Below are 20,718 nucleotides of genomic sequence, written 5' to 3' on the forward strand. Positions count from 1 at the left end.
CGCGCACCCGCTCTCTGGTTGGCCCTGGGGGGCCCGGGGACATTGTCGCTGTCACAGCCAGAGCAGTGAATGGCAGAAAGCAGACGACGGGTCAGCCTGAACGTCGGTCTCTTTCTTTCCTGCTGTGGACAGTGAGTGCCGACTTGCAGGTCAGAGCACGTTAGCCTCGTAGCTGGAGCCGTAGAGTCTGGGCGCTGTCCAGGCGCTGAGTCGCCATTCCTGATGACGTGACCTGCCATTGGTAGAGGAGGGGCGACAGTTCACCTGTAGATTGACTGATTGAGTATTTTAAAAATGTTATGTATTTTGTGGGGGGAGGAAATTAGGTTTGTTTATTTCTAGAGGAGGTACTGGGGACCGAACCCGGGATCTCGTGGCTGCTAAGCCTGCGCCCTACACTGAGCTCTGCTCTCCCCTCTAGAATTTTTTTTGAATTGAATAATCAGTTGACAGTGTTGTGTCAGTTTCTGGTGCACAGCATCACGTTTCAGTCATACATACACATATTCTTTTTCATATTCTTCTTCATTATGTTACTCAGGTTACTGAATATCATCTGTAGAATTTTAAAGATTTCAGTTATTTCATCAAATAGCATTACTGCTTAATTATATCACACAGACACGTGGGGCGCAGGCACAAAGGGCCTCACGGCGCTTGTCTGCTCGGGGGTTAGCCTGGGGGGGGGTGACTTCAGGGATCGGAGGTTACTTCTTGTCCTTCATTTATTGCTGTTCGCTTGGTGCTGGCGGAGAGCACGTGCTTTCCTTTAATTATTCATGTTTCACTCAGGCCAGAAACAAAGGGCGGGAAAGTGAGACAGTGGTTATGTTTTTTACTTTGAGCCCTCTTTTTGGCCCATGTAACGATGACCGATACTAACCTGGTATAACACCGTTACATATACGAGTGTATTTTCTTTTACTGAAGATTCTTTCATGGCTCATCGATTATATTTTGTAAGCAAAATGTTCCTCAAATTTCATATTAGTTAGGTTTTCAGAATTTGGTAAACATTACATTCTTACTTGGTGTCATGGTCACAGGGATGATGGTATCACAGAGGTTCAGGTGTGTCGTAAAATTAAGTTTTAGGTAGGAAGTCATTTCTTTTCCTGGCTTTTCAGCTAGCCTGGCGTCCTGGTCTCTTGGCACCTGAGTCGTATTTAAACAAGTGTGTGCCTGGAGGGTGGTGCTTCCTCATTCAGCCGCTCTGACACCTCCCTGTTCCTCAGTAGATCCTTGTGTGTGTTAAAGCGTCTCACAATAATTGGGAAGCAAAGAACACGAGATTTTTGAACCTTATTTAATGTTACATAGCGTTCTAGGGCTAAAACGGGACAAACTGATGACCATCGACCACTGCGTCCTTTTCTTGGCTTTCCCCCCTAGTTCATAGGCTCGAGCTCGTGACTTAACTCACACTTTCCCCTTCTCTTCTGTAAACCGCCCACTGATTAGCAGGCGTGTCTAGTCACTACCAGGGATTAAAGGATATGCCCTTAGTCAGGAGGCGCAGGTTAAGTGAAGGGAAACGATGATGCTAACAGTCTCCTCCCAAATCTCTCTTCTCCTTAGATTAGCAACCGTGTACTGTATGTGTTTTTCACACACGTGCAAGAGCTCTTTGGGAACGTGACGCTGAAGCAGGTGACGAAGCCTCTTCGCTGGTCCAACATGGCCACGATGCCCACGCTGCCCGAAGCCCAGGAGAGCATCAAGGAGGAGATCCGGAGGCAGGTGCGCGGCCGCCTGCGCCGGGGGGCCCGTTCCCCAGCCCTTCCTGTGTGTCGGGGGCCGTGCCGGGGCCCCGTACGAAGGTGGTGCCGGGTTCCTGGGAGCAGCCCGGAAGTGTTAGCTTACCTGGACTGGCAGCGTTGTCGGCCCTGTGCTACAGATAAGAATACTGAAATCTGGGGGAGCTACGGAGCTCTGCTGGCTGCTTGCTAAGCCGCAGACCCCGGATTTGACTGTGTCCTGTGCTTCCCACTCTGCCGCTGGAACAGTGCCACGTGGTTGTGTGTGTGTGTGTGTGTGTGTGTGTGTGTGTCTGCCGAGCTGAATGAGGAATTCAAGACTAAGAAATTTACTTACATCTGATCATTTTTACACCTTTTGTTTGGGTACCAGTTTCAGATCCCTGCTTGTTTTTCTTTTATCTGTTCTGAGCTCCCGTTTCCTATCAGTTGATGATGGGTTGAGGGAAGGGGGTGAATTAACTGCCCCTGAACCAGTGTAAACTGATGGATTAGGACCCCCTGCTCAGGCAGAACAAAAATGATTTTTCAGTCGTGTCCTTAAGAAACAGTTGGTGCTACCACGTCGTTTCTTTAATGATAAGTGCGAGGTAGTTGCTTCTCCGTCTTTAGAAACTGCATGTGGTTTTATTTTAAGATGGTAAGACGTGGAATGCTATTCAGTGTGTGGTGTACGGTTTTCTAGGAGTTTCTTTTGAATTGTTTACATCGAGACCTGCAGGGCGGGATAAAGGACTTGTCTAAAGAGGAGCGCCTGTGGGAAGTGCAGAGGATCCTGACAGCCCTCAAAAGAAAACTGAGAGAGGCTAAGAGACAGGTGAGTAGTTCGCTGCTGCTGCATCGCGCTCATAGCAAAACGGAGAGAGAATGCGCCGGGGTCTTCTGTCTACCGCTGTGAGTTACTTTTTAGAAAGTACATGATATAAATGTCTTTTGAAGGGAAGTTCGCTCAAGTCCCCAGTCCTGGGTTATTGATCAGCTTGCTATCAGGGAGATGCTTCGTTGAATTTAGAAAGCTGTTTGGTTTATTAAAGACTGTTTCACTGAGAGATGTTTTGCCATTTCCTGCTTGGCTGTACCTGTGAGCAGCTTCCCAAGCATGAGCAGTAGTCAGGCGATGATCCACTGCAGAATCTGAGGCCTCTGAGTGCCCTCTGGAAGCACGCGGAGGCACTGACGACCCGGAGGGACGGTCTTTACCTGGTGATAGGCAGGTGGCACGTGACTGCCGATGTCCTGGGTCCGCGAGCTGGACGTTGGTGCCCTGGCCACGGCAAGGCTGAGATCCTGAGTCCCTGGAGCGTCTTACAGCCGCGTGCGGAGTCCACGGCAGGATCCAGAGGGCGCATCCAAGGAGCATGAGTCGGCAGGTGTGAGGGCGGGACGGCGTGATGGCTGGGGGGCGCACGTGTGCTCCTGCTACAGGACAGGCAGCCCACAGGCTTCTGTTGCTTTGAGGGTGACGGTTCACACTTGTGTGGAGATGGAGATGCTTTGTGGGAAGGAGACGCTGCTCAGACCGTTAGACGTGTGCTGCAGGACTAGCCGGTGGCCTCTGTGTTTTTCTTTCTTCTTTCCTGCCTACCACGCTATCTTCTGCTTCCAATGTCTGTTTTTAACTAATTTTTCCCTTCATGATCCAGCCTGGGATCAGGTTTAGTGACTAACCAGCTGGGCCTCCTGGTGGTGGTTGTCAGCCATGTGGTGTTGCCCACCAGCCTCTAAATGAAGGGTCTCTGACCCAGGACAGGGCGCAGGCAGGGGAGTTGACGGCAAACCAGAGCCAGTGCAGAAAGGGATGGCTCATCTCGCCTTCACCGGTTCTACTCCTTCACTCGCAAAGTGCTCAAGAGGGTCTATCCAGGTGATTTCAACTTTGAGGAGTAAATGACTTTTAAAGATAGAAGTAATACAGTTCATTATGTTAACAGACTAAACATAAGAAAACCCACAAGATCATTTGGCAGAATTTGACATTTAACTCCTGATAAAAACTTTCAGTCACCACCTTCTTAGCATGATAAAGGGCATTTACCAAAAACAAAAACAAAAACAAAAAACCTATGGTTTACATTGCACTTAATGGTGAAAGTCTGAAGGCTTTCCTCTAGGATTGGGTGTACAAGTGGAGATTTCTGATCTCACCTCTTCTGTTCAGCATGGATGAGGCCGTTCTAGCCAGTGTGATAAAACAAGGGAAAAAAGGCACACGGATTGGAGAGAAATCAGTCTTTATAAAGGTGATATAACTGTCTATATATAAAAGCCTAAGGAATTTATAAAAAATGGGATGAGTTTAGCAACATTGTAGTTATACAGGGTCAGATACACACGTCTATTGTATTTGTGTATTAGCAATGAACTATTGATACTGAACCTGAAAAGAAAAAAGACCTAAATAATTTGGTAAATATCTCAATATTGTTAATATGTTAGGTTTTCCCAAACTGATCTGTGGAGTCAGTTCCAATCAAAATCTAAACAGGCGATTTTGGTAGAAATTAACAAGCTCTTCTAAAATCTGTATGGAAACACAAATGTCCTAGAATAGCCTGAACAATTTTGAAAAAGGACAGCTGATATGAGACTTAAAATAAAGCTGAAGGAATCGAGACAGGAGATACAGGGTGAGGAAAGAAAGTGCAGAAACAGGCCAGCACATATGTGAGCAGTTAATTGTCAGTTTCTGTTGTACAGCACAATGCTTCAGTCACTGACACATACATTAAACGTTTTTCAAACTTCTTCACCGTAAGTTACTACAGGATATTGAATACAGTTCCCTGTGCTCTACAGCATAAACTTGTTGATCTGCTTTTTATATTATTATCTGCAAATCTCGAACTCCCAACTTCTCCCTTCCCCCCACCCCTCGGTGACCACAGGTTTGTTTTCTATGTGAGTCTCTTTCTAAGTAAGTTCGTCTGTCTTTTTTTCTTTTTTAGATTCCTCATGTAAGTGATCTCATGTGGTATTTATTTCTCTTTCTGGCTTGCTTCTCTTAGAATGACAATCTCCAGGTCCATCTGTGTTGCTGCAAATGGCATTTTATTATGGCTGAGTAGTATTCCATTGTATCAGTGTACCACAACTTCTTTATCCAGTCACCTGTCGATGGACGTTCAGGTTGTTTCCATGTCTTGGCTACTGTAAGTAGTGCTGCTGTGAGCGTTGGGGTGCATGTATCGTTTTGAATGAAGGTTCCTTCTGGATATATGCTCAGGAGTGGGATTGCTGGATAAATGGTAAGTCTGTTTTTAGTTTTTTGAGGCATCTCCATACTGTTTTCCACAACGGCTGCAGCAAACTGCATTCCCCCCAGCAGTGTAGGAGGGCTCCCTTTTCTCCACACCCTCCCCAGGATTTATCATTCATGGATTTTGAATGATGTCTATTCTGACTGGTGTGAGGTGATACCTCATTGTAGTTTTGATTTGCGTTTCTCTGATAATTAGTGATATTGAGCATTTTTTCATGTGCCTCTTGGCCATGCATATGTCATTGGAGAATTGCTTGTTTAGGTCTTCTGGCCATTTTTGGATTGGGTTGTTTGTTTTTTTCCTATTAAGTTGTATGAGCTGCTTATATATTCTGGCAAATAAGCCCCTGTCAGTCTCATCTTTTGCAAATATTTTCTCGCATTCTGTAGGTTGTCTTTGTTTTGGTTGTGGTTTCCTTTGCTGTGCAGAAGCTTGTAAGTTTAATCAGGTCCCATTTGTTTATTTTTGCTTTTATTTCTGTTGCTTGAGTAGATGCCCTAGGAGAATGCTGCTGAGATTTATGTCAGAATGTTTTGCCTGTGTTTTCTTCTGAGAGGTTTACTGTGTCTTATGCTGAAGTCTTTAAGCCACTTTGAGTTTGCCTTTGTGTGTGGCGTGGGCAGGTAATTTTCAACAAAGATGCCAAGACAGTTGAATAGGGAAGGGTCTTCTTTTCAGCAAATGGTGCTGGAACAACTGGATATCTATGTGCAAAAAAAAAAGAGCCTGAGTCCAATAACATATACAAAAATTAGCTCAAAATGAATCATACGCAGAGACCTAAAAAAAACCTCCAGAAGAAAGCGCCAGAGAAGGTTTTACTGACTTTGGCTTAGGCAGTGATTTCTTAATAGGACTCAAAACCCATGAACTATAAAAGGAGAATTTGGAAAATTACATTTCATCACAACATACTTTTCAAACGACACTGTTAAATTAAGACAAACATGCAAACCAGAGGCTGTGACAATATTTGTAAAAACCACACACCTACCTGATAAAGGACTTGGACTGAAATATATTAAAAAACACAACAAGACAAACCAATTTTTTTCTTCCTATATCTTTAGAGCAGTTTTAAGTTCGCAGCAGAATTCAGGGAAAGGTAGAGATTTCCCACCTACCCTTCCCCCCACGTGCACAGCCTCCCTCATTATCAACCCCCAGAGGGTCATTTGTTACAGTAACAACTCAGGGTTAAGGCAGACATTTGAGCGGGCCCTTTACCAAAGGCGACACACAGATGGTGAACAAGCACTGAGAAGGCGCTCAGCAGCGTCAGTCACAACGGAGGTGGCACCAGGACAGCCAAAGTCACACAGCGAGTGTTGACAAGAGCGGAGCAGCCGGACCTCTGGTACCGCTCTTGGTACAGACATTTTGGAAAACAGTTTCTTTTCAAGTTAAGCATAAGGTTCCCATGTGACCCAGCAGTCCCACCACCCCAGGTGGTTACCTGACAGAAGAAGACATACACGCACACAAAGCAAGCAGAGCTCACGCCAGGTCTGGTCAGAGTGGCTCAGGGCTCAGGAGGACCAAGTGCCCATCCGCCGATGAATGGGTGCACCACTCGGCACCCATTCATACAAGCAACAAAACTGATGAATTGCAAAGTTAGCAGTGTGCCAGAGAAAAAAAGACTACCGACTGATTAATTCAGTTTATATGGAACAAAAGGCAAAAACCACAGCGGAAAGCAGGTTCGTGCTCACCTGGGCCAACAGCTGGCAGACAAGCCCGGGGCACTTTGTGTGACGATGGAAATGTTCTGAATTGGGGTTGGTGGTGGTTCCTTGACTGCATACTTTTGTCAAAACTAGTTTACCTGTATGCTTAAAATAAAAAAAAAAAAATCACAGAAGGTGATTTATGTGGAAGGTTCCAGAAATGGTGAGATTAATGAGAAATGAACATTTTCCTCACAGTGCAGCCGGACTGAGAGCCACGGGCTACTTTCAAAGCCCAGTTAACAGAGGCCCATCTGTCCAGACGGTTCCTCTGCCTGCCCCTCGGTGCACGTCTAGGAAGGGAGGCGGCGGTGGCGTCCGGAGTGGTGAGGGGTGACTTTGCAGGATGTGAGCTACACGAGGCTGACCAGCTCGCTCTCTCTTACCCCACAGGAGTGCGAGAGCAAGATTGCACAAGAGATAGCCAGTCTTTCTAAAGAGGACGTTTCCAAAGAAGAAATGAATGAGAATGAAGAAGTCATAAATATTCTTCTTGCCCAGGTAAGCTAAGATTCTTTTTTAGTTAAAAATTGTGGGGCTTGGGGGTAGAGCTCAGTGGTAGAGTGCGTGCTCGGTGCGCAGGCGTTCCACCCCCAGTGCCTCTGTCAAGGAGGGGAAAAGCACAAATAAAAAACATGCATATAAAATAAAAGTTTATACTTGGGGTGCACGCCCTGACAAGCCGGTTTTCCTGCACAGCGAGATGACCGCTGCGCTCAGGCCAGTCAGCGTCGCGCTCCACGCGGGCGCCTTCCGTGTCTCGGTGCTCCGTGCAGTGCTGCTAACCGGCGTGCAGCACAGGTGTGCCCCCTGCCCGCCAGGCCCGGGAACCGCCGTTCTGTTCTCTGCTTCTGTGACTTGACTTTTTTAGACTCCACAAGTGCGGGAGAGCGTGTGGGCACTCGCCTTTCCTGTCTGGCTCAGCTCACTTGGCGTGAGGTCTGCCGGGTCCAGCCGTGCTGCCCTGAACGGCAGGACTGGCTGTCTCGTGGCTGAATGATGATGTCGCAAGGCTCCTAGTGGTCAGCTTACAGTCTGAGCAGCTCCGCGGCAGGGGGTGTGAGTCTTCCAGCCAGCCTTCTCAGACGGCTTGGAGGGTGCAGAGGGACGGCCTTGCGCTTGGCGTTCCCTTCTGTGCTGCTTGGCCGCTTCTGCCCGGACACGGTTCTGGACGCCCCCCTTCTCTCCTTTCCCTCCCCCCAGGGCTGAGTTAGAGGTGTTTTTCCTAAGTTACAATTTAGTTGTGCGTGTTCCATATTAATGAGATTGGACTTACATTTTACAACGTCCTTCCTGACGGCACAAAGTTTGAGGTCCTTGAAATGTGATGATGGAGATTTTAGCTGGTGGTGGTTGCTGGTAACACCTTTCAGGCATTCTGACTTTATTCTTTGCAGATCAGTCAGTTGTCGGACGTGAGTTGCTTTACCGCCCACTCGCGGACTTGGCGCACAGCTCTCGAGGGCCTCCTGTGTTCCTGGCCAGGAGCTGAGGAGGAGCTCCTTTCTTTCTGAATCTCAGTCGGCCTTACTCTGTTCTGGAAATTCCCCGAGTTTAGCCCGAAAGAAATGAAGTTCTAGGCTCTGACAGCATCGTCTGTGCTTCCAGAAACTCATGTACGTGGGTACCTGGAGCCTTACAAGCCTCAGTCCTTTCCTGTCACTCCTGAGAAATACATGATTTTGCTGCCGGGGCCCGAGAACTCCTCTCCTCTGAAGAGAGGCTGGAGGCCCAGACAGGCCTGTGTTTCAGAGTTCTCAGTCACGGAACGTGCGCTTCTGTAGGTACACTGAGGGCGCAGGACAGGCATCTCTGTAGAAGCACGTAGGGAGTACGCCTGCCACGTCCAGGAGGCTCCGAGTAGGTCGCTTCAGAACGCGATCACAGCGGCTTTTGAGTTTCATCACAGGCTCTCCTCTGCATCCCTGTTGCTTAGAAAGAAACGCTCTAGACCTTTGCTGCTTCCAGCTCGTTCCTGTAGCGTCCCCGTCTCACCTCCTAGGTTCCGTCTGCTTCGAGTCTTTCTCTCGGTTGGGGGGCGGCTGGATCCCGGGCAGGTAGGGATTCTTCCCTTTAGGTAATTCCAGTTTAGAAATATGCACACAGTATTTACTGTTTAAGTATTCTCTCTGGGGACAGGAGGTGAGGACGGTGGCTTGTGGCGAGGAGGAAGGACTCTCTTGCAAACGTCTCCCCCTCACTGGGTCTGCTGCTAGATGACGCTGACGCCAGCTGCACCTCTCCTGGGCCCTCACATAGGCCCTCCCTTTCCTGCGCGGTGGGGAGGTGCTCAGAAGGGTCTGGGGCAGAGACAGACGACGACACCTGGACCGTGTGTCCGGTGTGCTCGCCTCGGAGGGAGCCTCTGCAGGATGAGGACGGGGAGCTCCCAAGAGGCATTTTGCGTCTTGAGGAAAATCTCGTCATTCCTCCCAGACAGCTGAGCGCACCTTCTGCTGACGTCAAGTCTCCGGGTGTTTTCGGGTGTGCGGCTCCGCGAGCTTTCCCGGAACTTGGTGTCGGGCGTCCCTAGACTTGGTCTCAGCCGTGCTTACAGGGGTGCTTTTCAGGAGAACGAGATCCTGACCGAGCAGGAGGAGCTCCTCGCCATGGAGCAGTTTCTGCGCCGACAGATCGCCTCGGAGAAGGAGGAGATCGAGCGGCTCCGAGCTGAGATCGCCGAGATACAGAGGTAACGCAGGGCAGCAGGGACCCTTGTCAAGAAGAGGGAGCGGCGCCAGCGGGCCAGGGCGCCTGCTGACCCTGGGGTCGCGTCTCCCCCCAGCCGGCAGCAGGGCCGCAGTGAGACGGAGGAGTGCTCCTCGGAGAGTGAGAGCGAGAGCGAGGACGAGGACGAGCTGCAGGCCATCCTGGAGGAGCTGCAGAGGCAGAACGAGGAGCTGGAGGTGAGGCGGGCCCGGCGTCCTGCTGGGGACGTGACGGAGGAAGGGGCTTTGGGGTGGGGCGTGGAGCAGCGCTTCAGGGTGAGGGCCCCGGGCCCCTGGGGGGGGGGGCAGGCGGGGCTTGTCCTGGTTCTCCACCGGAGAGCAGGTGAAGGGGGCCCCAGCCCGATGAAGCCAGTTGAGCAGGACGCCCCTTCTTACTCCAGACAAGATGACGTAGCGCTGGGTGTCGGGGGCCGTGCTCGCCGCAGAAAGGAGCCCACGCCCCGAGCGGCAGAGAAAAGCTGAATTCCACACACAGGACCACCCCCCCCCAACATCCTCCCACAGAACTGAGCAGAGACGTTGGCAAGGCCAGCCCCCCACCTGGGCCAGGGGTTGGGGTGGTGACCTGGGCTCCCCGCGGCTTCCTCCCCTTAGCGAGGTCTCATGGTTGCCCCTTGGCCTCTTTGTGTTTTTCAAGCATGTTTCAGACTCTAAGTAGGAGAGCATCTTCCAGAATCACAGTCCTGGGGATGGAACAAGGTCCAAACAGGAGAGCCCTCCCCCCAGCAGATGCTTGGGCCTGCCGTCCTGTGCCCCGGGTTGGTTCCCCTTGGGGTCCAGGATGGTCCCTCTGGGTCTGGCTCACTCAGTTTGCAGGCAGGGGAAGAGGAGGGTCAGGGCTGAGGTCGGGTGCGCAGGCAGCAGGGCGGCTGGGAGGAGGGAAGCCAGGGCTGGAGGGGTTTTGTGCTGCCTCGACTGCTGGAAGGGTGCAGGCATTATAAAGCTGCTGGCGGTCTCCTATCGTCTGAGCAGGTGGCACAGGTCAGGGGTAAGCAGGGCCATGCACAGAAGAGGAAGGACATCACTTCTGAGACAGAGCTCAGGTTTTACACTAATAACACTGTCATTAAAGCCTGTTTTCTGTGGGTGGTTTTGTCTCCCAGGGGCGTTTGCTCCTCTGTGATTTAAGCAGTTGGTACCTTGATCCATTCTGTGCTCGTGTTTTCTCTCACAACCAGCTGGACCAGAACAAAAGCAGGTTCTTGGGTGGGTGGCTGGCCCCTCTCCGCCGTCCTTTCGGTGAGTGCCACCCTCCTTTCCTCCAGATCAAGAACAATCACCTGAACCAGGCGGTTCACGAGGAGCGCGAGGCCATCATTGAGCTGCGGGTGCAGCTCCGCCTGCTCCAGCTGCAGCGGGCCCGGCCCGAGCCCCCCAGCGACCCCGAGCCCGGCGCCGCCAAGGAGCCGCCCCCGGCGGGCAGGGAGCCGGCCCGGCCGTCGCCCAGCAGGGACAGGAAGGAGACGCCCATCTGAGCCGCGCGGGCCGCCGGCCTGTGCACCTGACTGGGCCCCAGCCAGGGCCCCGCCGTACCTGCTGTAAAGGCGTCTCCCTCCTCCCTCAACGGAGGACGCACGCGTCGGGCTCGGGGCCCCCGGGGAGGACGGGCGGGCGCGGGCGGCCGGCGGGGCACAGAGGCTTCCAGATGCTGTCTGCTTCTCTGAAGATTTTCTTTGTTAACTTAAAATAACTATTTTCACCCTTGAGTGGCTTCTTTTTAAACCAAAAATCGTCTTTCTTTGCTTTTTTATTATGGCAGAATGAGGATTTTTCTCTCGTTCAAGGGGGATCCCGGACACGGCGGACAGCGCCCGCCTCTGTGCGGCCCGTGGTCCCCTCCAGGGTCCCCGCTCACCTGTCACTCCTGCTTGTGCCTTTCACACCTCTCTGGTGCAGATTCTATGCTGGGAGCTGCCTCCCCTTTCCTGAGGGGCCAGAATGGCTCTCACTGGGGTTCCCTCCCTGCCCCCCCAACACCCCCCTTGGGACAGGCCCCCGTCACAGTCCCTGAGCCCGAGTCACCACCACGGCCTCGTTAGTCAGAGCCGTCCTGGGGCAGCGGCCACCTCTCTCCGGCTCCTGCGGCCACTGGTCAGCAGACGCTCTCCACGGGCTCGGTGGGAGGTGGCCGCCCGGACCGGAGGCTCTAGCTCTCAGACCTCCCCTCAGAACAGGACGTCATCGTAGGCTGCTCGCCTGGGCTAGAATGTAAGTGTCTCTCTGCCTGAATAAGCCATATCGATAGACACGCTCTGACCTGAGTCCACACCGTCTCACCGAGCCGCTGCCAGACTCCCAGCTGACCAGACTGAGCAATAGGAAACGGCTTTGCTCGGGGGGCAGCCGTGTCCCGACCCCCACCACCCCGCTGCCCTGGGGCCCTGGGGCGTCTGGGGGGCCGCTCTGTCCATGTGCACGGCTGTGAAGACGGCCCCTCACCCAGGGTGATGGAGACCCCCCCCCCGGGGCTCTGTTCTCTCCTCCTGGTTTGTATTTATTTTCAGCACCTCTTCTATGCGGTTTTTACCCTCTACCTATTGCACTGTTGTGACTTGTTGGCCATTATTTGATTTTTGTACGAAAAAAGCTTTGTTATAGAAATCAGCATACTATTTTTTTAAATCTGGAGAGAAGATATTATGGTGACTGAAAATATGGTCAGGTGTCAAATGTAAGTGTATAAAGCCTTCCAGCTGTCCTGTCGGTCCTGTTACATTCATTTCACATTTGCTGGCAATGTTGAAGGTTTCTTTTTTGTGTAAACTCTTAATTTCTATCAAGGTGTCATGAATTTTTTAAATTAGTATTTCATTACAGCTGTCTCAGCGTTGATTAACTAATTTTTGCCAGGACCCATTGTTGATCAAGCAAATAAATTCAACAGCCATTTGAGGAAAAAGGGACTGCTCGCTTTTTTGTACATGTCCTTTGAAATGGTGGCACCCTGTGCCTGGCAAGGACTTGGTTTCACTGCTAGGCCCGGGAGCGACAGCGCCGAGTCCCTCCCTGGGCCCCCTCCTGCCCTGGCCACCGTGTCCGCTGCCCTCCCTGTGTGAGCCAGTGGGCCTGCTGTGGCAGAAAGGTTTGTTGTGGTCACTTCCCTAGAGGGGACGGCAGGGGTCTCGGGGGTCACCTACCTGGTGCTGGTCAGGCCAGTCCCGAGTCCCGGTTTAAGATTCCATTCCTGAGGGAGCCGGTGCCGTCCTCAAGTCTGAGTTTGGTGACGTGGGGGCTTCGCAGAAGCGACTCTGTGTGGGGCTCACTGTCATGGTTTTTAACGAGTCTTCCCTTTTGAGCAGACGCTCAGCCTGAGAGACATGCCCGGGATTTTAAGGCATCGGAGCTGCTCCCACCACCGTCTGGGAGTTGGCCCTGAGTCCGTGCTGTGTTCACGGGTCACTGCGGTCACAGTTTTTACGTCGCTCGTTCTTGGTCCTTCTCTGAGGCTCCAGCCTCAAAGAGGTCGCTTGATGGCTGGTTAGCAGCTGCAAATGTGCTTTTAAAGCTTCTGCAAGGACACCGTGCCCAGCAAGACGACCGCTTCCTACCAGCAGGGTCACCCCCAGGGTCTGTAGTCCCCAAGACCCAAACCAGAGTCAGACAGGTCAAAGAAAAGCTCTGATGAAGGAGTCACTTTCTTTAGCCAAGTGGCTTGTTCAGTGACCTCAGGAGCTGAGTTCCCACTTTTCCAGGAGGTGGGCCAATCCTAGCAGACCCTGTCTGCTCACCTGCAAGGCAGCCACGGGCTGTCCTCTGATCAGAACAACTTTGGCCACAGAGCCTGGGCTGGTGGCTGCAGCAGATTCTGCAGTGTCTTCACGAGCTGAGAGGTTCCTGGTCACGGCCGCGTGGCACATCCTCCTGGCCCGGAGAAGAGTCGCTGAGAATTGAGACTTCTGGTGATTCGTTTTGAGTGTGGCTCAGGTGACTCGTTTTGAGTGTGGCATCCTCGTTTTGAGTATGGCCACGGAGGCCAATAAAGCTGCAGGGTCTGTAGACGGGACGGTGGTTTTGTTCTGGTCACCTGTCTGCGTCCCTTTCTTTGCACAGAACCTGGATGCGGTCGCCCCTGGGTTTGGGGTTGTTGACCAGAGATGTACCCCCAGGGCCCTGGACATCGGCGAGAAGGTGGGATGGACAGAGGAGCCACAGGACCATCAGCTTCATGGCAAGTCCAGCAGTCATGGGGGTTAGATGACCCACCTGCATGATGGCCTGAGACAATGGCGCTGTCCTTCCAGGCCCGAGCAAGACAAAAGGTGGACAGGAGAATCCAGAAGGCCTTCACGGGGAACGAGGGAAAGGATGGCCGGAGTGGGAGGGAGTGGAAAGAAACATCCTCGGTCCTCCTGGTCTGACGACTTGGGAGGACGCAGTCCCGGTCCCCAGCGTCTGCACAGGACCAGGCGTCCGGTGGGGCCTCCAGCTCTGAAATACACATGCGAGGGTCAACACCTTGTCCCCTGGCAGCGGGGTCAGTGGCCGAGACCCTGGTAGGGTCCTTCCCATGAATCTCACTTACGCAGAAGCACCAGAAAAATAGTAACTGTCTGTAAATGATGAACGACTTGAAAAGGCCCGTGGTCACAGAGCTGGTGAGAGTTCATTTGGGAAGGAAGGAAACAGTTATTTCTGTGGCATGCAATACTTCAGGATGATAACTGAACAGCAAGAGTGCTGGTAAATTTCTAGAAACTTAAGGCAATGTCTGGAATACCTGTATTAGAAATATATGATTCATACATACATAACCTAAGAATGTTTATCATTTCTTATTCAACAGTTTCCCCCACATATTTTAACGTACCAAATAAACATAATCGAACATCTCTCTTTTACAAGATGAGAGGCAAATGCTTTGGGATTTTCCAGGAGCCCCGTGGGAAACCTCAAAGTTACTCTGAGGTTAAAAAGACTATTTAATTTTATTTTGAGACAATGTCAAGAAGGTTGAACATTTGAATGGAATAATACTTAATTGTCTCACCAAAGTGACAGCAGCAGATACTAAAGGCACATACAGAAGGGAAGCAGAAGTCAGTGCTCTTAACACTGAGAAGACCGGATGTCCTTGAGTCATCAAAGGCTGATAGAGCGTGAAGCAGTTATTGTGGTAACACACAAAGTTTTGCTGTCCAGATTTGAAAAGTAAAACAAAAACTACAACGCCTTATTAAGAGCAGACCAATAACCTAAGAGAACTTTGTCTGTTTAACAGAACAGTTAACAGTTTTAATCACACGGAGATTAGAACCCTTAATCCCCGGTTAACACCAGCATTCTGTGGGCTGGAGAGTCTATAAACACATTTTGATTTCTGGAAGCATATTTATCCTGATTAAGCTTTCCAGTGGCACAAAACGTATTAACTAACAGACTCCAGTATCTCTGGTTTCTCTATACAAGGAAGCCGAAGGTGGAGAAACGTGTGGTGATGAAGGTCTCAGCACCCGTCTTACTTGGAAATGATCTGGATATTCAGTGAATACCTGTCACTCAACTTATCTCAGTGTAACTTACAGGCTTCACGTTACCAAAAAAGTTTTGGAAACGGTTTTTAAGTGGACATACCATAAAGTATCATTGTTGAAAAGTTAAAGTAAACTTTTATCTTACGTCTATTTAATTCACTGTTCTTAACAATCATGTTTAGTCATGAAAATTTCACAAGACAAACAACTAATAATCTGAAGTTACCTTTCTTGCTGACAAATCCTGTGAGAGAGAACGTGAGCGCATCTGACTTTCAGTAAACCTAGGCAGAAGAAAAGCATTGTACTTTACAATGATAACTTTAAAGACATGCCTCTTGTAACTGAACTACAGACTTAAGCTAGCGTTTACTTACTGAAGCTCGGCCTAGAGCACCCGAACCGGGAAGGCACTTGGGTTAGTTTCCGTATTTCTGAGAGTGAACTTGTTTCTCTATTTCATTGGCTTAAATTGAACTCTTTACAAAATAACTTCAGCAATACCATTTTGAGGTAGGAAAAAAAGTCACATCTATAACATATACATAAATATACACACAGGTATTTTATAGCGTCTGTTTTAAAATTTTAGGGTGAGACGTACAATTGTGCAAAAGTCATTACTTTGTAAACGAACAGTTGGATCCAAATTGTGTTTCTGGCACATGGAGTAAGTCTCCTGGCTCAGACGGCTACAAGTTTTCACTGATGCCTGGCGAAGACTTTAAAGACACTTCAGAGCCCGAGTTTTCGGCAGCCTCTCCTTTGTCTCGGGCGAGCACCGCCTGGAGAGGTGCGGGGAGGGCGCCTCCACAGCAGAAGGCACCGCGACCTCTGTCCCCTAAGCCCAGACCTCGTATGGCACCAGCAAGGCTTCTGAGACGAGCAGAGGCGGTCTGGAGGGGGGTGTGAAAAGCACAGCTGGGGGCTGGGCTGTTTCCAGGGCCGCGTGACTGTTCTGTGAGACGAGACAGTCGCCTCAATCCCTCAGAGACCCGGGTGGCAGCCGCCCAGCTGCCCACCACACTACCTTCCGTCGGCTCCTCTGTATCAGCGGGAAGGTTTCCAACTAAGACGGACGTCAGGAGTCCTGTGTTCCAGACAGAGCTGTGTGTCTCTGGAACGTTTTAGTAAGTCCTCCTGCGAAGCCTTCACAGTGTTTCTCTTTCTGTCTGGGAACGTAGTTTCACCTAAGCTTTGGAGAGAAGGCCTCACGAAAGTCCCCATCGGGCTCTGAGTATCAGCCTCTAACTCGGCCAACTTCTGACCACAGAGCGTCTTTGAAACCAACAAAGCCTCCAAGCATCGTGTCAGGTTTCAGCCAGGACACTCGGTGCATGCGCCGGGGGCACTCAGCACCCCGGCGGTGCAGGCGATGTAGGCGGCGCCTCCGAGAGCCGCCGCCGCCGTCCGCAGGGCCCCAGCGTGTCCTGGGGGCCTCCAACCCGACGGCTGCCAAGCTCTCAGATGCAGAACGAGACCAGCACTGCGGCAGGAGCCGTCCCTGGGAGAGACAGGTCGACAGCCCGCGGGGACCGGAAGCGGGGCCACGCGTCACACTGCAAGGACCTGTGGTCTGATCTCCCCTTCCTCCCCATCGCAGTGGGGGCCCGGCAGAGCTGACTCCGGCGAGAACGCTCACCCTCGGCGGCCTTTCCGTTTTCTCAGGAGCCTGCCGGCAGGCTCTGCAGTGACACCCTGGGGTGTCCGGGGGGTGTCTTCCTGTTCCCCAGAAACTGCTGAGGAGGAAAAACCAGTGTCCCTCTACCCTTCACGTGAGTGCCTGGCTGAGGCCCTTTCTCCCTAGGACACCACATAAGCGGATCAGCTTATCCAGGTTAGGAGCTCTCCTCTGTAGCCACTGTAATTAGGATTATCTTCGGTGAGTAACCTGCTTGTTTAACCTAAACATTTTATTTGCCTGAGGTCGCAAGGACCCAGACCAGCTGAAGTCAGACCTGGTTCGATGGCAGACCCAGTCAGGCAGACCCAGTCTGACTCCAGCCAATTGCCAGACCCCGTCCAGAAAAAGAAAAGTTCCGATAAAGTCTGAAAGCTCATGAGGTGAAGGGCGCGGAGTCAGAACCCGGAGAGGAGGTGCCAAGCCCGGGGGGCCTGGCTGCTCACCGCCCCTGGGGCCGTCGAGGTTCGAACACCAGGACTGTTCAAAGAGAAACTAGGGACTGTTAAGTCTTTTCAGTGTATTTGAGCAAAACTGGATTTGAACTGGGCAGCGTCTAACCCAGCAGATAAAAGGAGTTCCAAGGAGCTGCGCAAAATGAAAGACTTTCACAGGAGCATGGAGGGACCACAGCAGTTACCCTTGGCAAACGAGTGAGCTACTACGGTCACAGGCAGACCTTGGAGACACCGGCTTCAGCTCCACTGCAGTGAAGCGAGTATTACAGTAAAACAAGGCACACAGATTTTCTGGTTCCCCAGTGCGTAGAAAAGTTATGTTTTACACTGTACTGTAGTCCATTAAGTGTGCGACAGAACTGTGTTAAAAAATACATACCTTAATAATTGCTGTTGGAAAAATGGCACCAGTAGACTTGCTTTACTCCAGTTGCCACAAACCTTCAATTTGTCTTAAAAAAAAAAAAAGCCTCTACGAAGCACAGCAGAACGAGGGATGTCTGTACCTGCCTTTGGGGAGGCAGGGACCTTTCAGTCAGGCGGCCTTACGAGTGTTCATCAGGCGACTCCTGGCTGGTTCAGGGCCTGAGTCCTGGCTTGGTGACGTGGGGCTTAGCGCAAAGGGCTCCGTCTGCAGGACAGACAGGAGACGGGGTCAGACCCCTGCACTGGCACCGCGCACCCCGGGACAGGAGGGAAGGACGTGGCATCTGCAGGCAACCTGGGCCCCCAAGTTCCGATGGGGTCCAAGTACATGGACCAGGGAGGAGAAACAGGCATGGTTCTCGTCTGACCGAGCACCCCAAGTCCAACAACAGGCAAGAAGCTGCTGAAAATTCCAGCTACAAGGGGGGGACACAAGAGCCGCCTCTTGGTGGGGAGGTGCCTGCAGCCTCCTGAAGGTCTTCACATGGGGATAAGAAGTGCGCCCAGGGCCCCCTGCGGAGTGGTGTGGCTTAGGCTGGCCTTCCTGGGAGGCTGCCACGTAGGACAGACGCCCTGCACACCTGAGCTTCAGATCAGTGACTGACTTGCATATAAGGTGTCCACGCAATCCATACTTAATTCGGTGTCCTGGTGGGTTGTTTTGGTGGTGGCTGTTTTTAGCCCTTTTGCCTAAAGCAGTGACCTCGATAACACCGTTTCCTGGCTTTTCTCTCCTTTTCTGTATTTTCATTTTCAGTCTGCCCACCCTTACCTTAGCATCTCAATGAGCGAACAGCTGGTTATGCACAGTGCAGTCGGTTCCAGTGGTCCTAAGCCACGCTGTGCAGACTGGCCACTGGTACTTCTGGGAGACGGGAGGGCCTGATGTAGTGACTGAACGCACAACACGGGCCATACAGCGTCCTCTGCACCCGTATCTTCCTTCCCAAACGTGGGCCTCCTCCAGGTGCCAGGCTGGCAGGGGCATCGAGTGAAGGGGGCCCCCACCACTCTTGGTGGGAAACCTCGTGGGGGTCAGCGCGGCACAGCCCCCCAGCCTGCACGGCCGCCCAGCTGGGGAACCTCCAGGAGCTCCTCCCAGCCTTCTCATGAATCGTTTGAAAGTATGACCCAGGAGGTGTTTGTATCCAGTTGACAGCAACCATCGGCATCATGAACACAGCGCAGCCGATCGGAGTAAAACTCATATGGTAAAATTATGTGCTAGAAACTCCAAGTGTCAAACCTTGCCAAATTTAAATCAGCAAAACCCAAGTTTAAATCGGCATAATGTGACCTCGACAAGACTTGGCAGAGATCAGCCTCTAACAGCTGTAAAACGCCACACGGATGGAAACCTACCACTGCATGGAAGGCTTGGCAAGCTTTCGAGGGAAAGAATTTTTAAGGAAAATAATTTCTGTATAATAAAATTGAAACAGTCTATTAGTTCTCTATGGAAAACGATGCAGGAATTCAGCTGATTTAGTGGAGTTCCTAACCAAATGTATCGCCTTTGGAATTCTGCGTTTACAAATAAAATAGAATTTTCTCCAGGTCAGACCTCCATGGGATGAAACAGTCACGTTCCCAGGATCACGCAACCCCCCAGTTCTGGAGCACCCGGGGGAGGACCGGGGAGCCAGCGTCCCGCCCCAGCGTCCTCTGAAACACCATCGGGCTTCTGGAGGGGAGGAGATGCCAGCTGGGGGGGGGGGGGCTGACCCGCGTAGGCCACTGGGGAACGTCCCTCTGTGCGCACCCTCCCAGGCCCCGCTCTCCGCGTGCTCACAGGACGGAGGCCAGGGACAGCCGTCTCCGCTCACCTCCAGCCCTGGTCTGAGTGGGAGCGTCACCTCAGGGCTGCTGTGGGCTTCCTTCTCCTCCTCCTTGGCTCACGGCAGACGCTCCCGCCCACGAAAGCAGCACGTGCATCTGGAGCCCAGGACGCCGCTCTTCTCCTGTGGGTCAAGGTCACCTCCTCCGAGCTTCCAGGACACACCAAGCCTGGCTACCGACGTCCAGGCACCCGCCCCCTGGAGACCGGGGCAGTGGGACCCGCACCAGGCAGGCGTGCAGACCCGCAGGGACGGTGGCTTCTAGGGATCAGCCATCACCAACCTGGAGGGTTCTAGAAAACCTGCACGGGCCCAGCGTCACAGGATTGTCTCCAAGGCTGATGGACACAGCTCACAGGCAGAAGGTGACCCCCAAGCCCCTGAGAGTCCAGGAGTGCGGCTGGAGGCCTGGGGCTGGCATGGTTCAGAGAGGGAGGGATGGCGGGGACGGTGTGGGTTCCAGGGGGAGGAGGAGGGAGAGGCAGGCAGGCAAGGAGGGGGCTGCGGGGGACACAACAGCTGAGCAGGAAGCTCCAATTTTTGAAAAATACAGCCTCCTCTTCATCTTGGTCACTCCCAAGTCCCCAGACCCGTGAGATCAGAGCACAGTGTTACATACCCTGAGGACACAGCACAGTGCATCTTCTGCTGTGGAACTGACAGAGCGGGTACTGACTGTCAGCAGTGTCTCTGCCTCCGGTGGGTGGAAGGACCCGGTTTTCTCTGTATGAGGAGGCTGCACCTTAGACGGGCTCCGACCCCCTCGCCATCCTCAGGACTTGGCGGCCGCTGCTCTGCCCACACCCAAGGGAGGGCACGCAGCCCGGCAGCCTCCTGCGGGGCGACCTCAGGTGTGCAGTCGCCACTCAGTGAAGAGCTGAGATCAGGAGGTGATGGTCCACCTTGTGTTCGTTTGAATGCCACTCGGGAGTACTCAGACTGGGACCACCTCGGCCACTGACCAAGCAGGTGCCTTCCCGTGTCCACTGCTGGGAGAGAACCAGCCTCCAGATCCACGTCCACGGCGGCTCCTCTGGAGACACCTGCGCGGGGATGGCCAGTGCATCTAAGCTCACAGGTGCGCCTGCACACCTGACATTCCAGTTCTTCACCCCAAAACGTACCGTTGCCGCCACTGCTTTTAAAAAAAATGCAGCTACTAGTACATAATTCTAATTAACTTACAGAACTGAAACTCCGGGGGTCGAAGAGTCACAACCTAACAGCAGAGACTGCGCCTCAAAAATTGGACTGAATGCAATAAAAAAGGTCACGCCCTCCTTCAAGCTTGGCTCTGAGGCTGCTTCACAGCCAGCCTCCCCCAGCCCCCCTGCCCCCACAGCCCCGCCCATTACCTGCGTGTGGCCT

General features: G+C 52.2%; 1 protein-coding gene and 1 long non-coding RNA gene across 8 annotated transcripts in view; one reads left to right on the forward strand and one right to left on the reverse strand.

Moving 5' to 3' along the window:
- RALBP1 (ralA binding protein 1) overlaps window positions 1-12,379 on the forward strand; it is a 37,967-nt gene extending 25,588 nt beyond the window's left edge. For 3 of the 5 annotated variants that reach the window (XM_064481608.1, XM_064481609.1, XM_064481610.1), the window contains 6 exons: window positions 1,579-1,740; window positions 2,443-2,574; window positions 7,141-7,248; window positions 9,318-9,439; window positions 9,533-9,653; window positions 10,742-12,379. In XM_064481608.1, the coding sequence (XP_064337678.1) occupies window positions 1,579-1,740; window positions 2,443-2,574; window positions 7,141-7,248; window positions 9,318-9,439; window positions 9,533-9,653; window positions 10,742-10,951 (855 nt within the window). In that variant the 3' untranslated portion in view covers window positions 10,952-12,379. Of the gene's footprint in view, window positions 1-1,578; window positions 1,741-2,442; window positions 2,575-7,140; window positions 7,249-9,317; window positions 9,440-9,532; window positions 9,654-9,856; window positions 10,235-10,741 lie in introns of all 5 variants that reach the window. The other 2 variants (XR_010378713.1, XM_064481611.1) reach the window with 2 other exon arrangements.
- On the reverse strand, window positions 1,618-18,890 carry LOC116148805 (uncharacterized). 3 transcript variants are annotated; one of them, XR_010378715.1, is made up of 4 exons: window positions 18,285-18,890; window positions 12,614-17,717; window positions 6,733-6,852; window positions 1,618-5,721 (listed from the first exon to the last, which is right to left on the reverse strand). It is a non-coding gene; the product is annotated as an uncharacterized LOC116148805 (long non-coding RNA). The 3 variants fall into 3 exon arrangements; XR_004132392.2 differs by having other exon boundaries at window positions 12,614-14,068; window positions 15,174-18,890; XR_010378714.1 differs by having other exon boundaries at window positions 12,614-18,890.
- Between the last annotated feature and the right edge of the window lie 1,828 nt (window positions 18,891-20,718).

The sequence above is a fragment of the Camelus dromedarius genome, chromosome 32 (assembly GCF_036321535.1).
Source record: "Camelus dromedarius isolate mCamDro1 chromosome 32, mCamDro1.pat, whole genome shotgun sequence".
NCBI classification, from domain to species: domain Eukaryota; kingdom Metazoa; phylum Chordata; class Mammalia; order Artiodactyla; family Camelidae; genus Camelus; species Camelus dromedarius.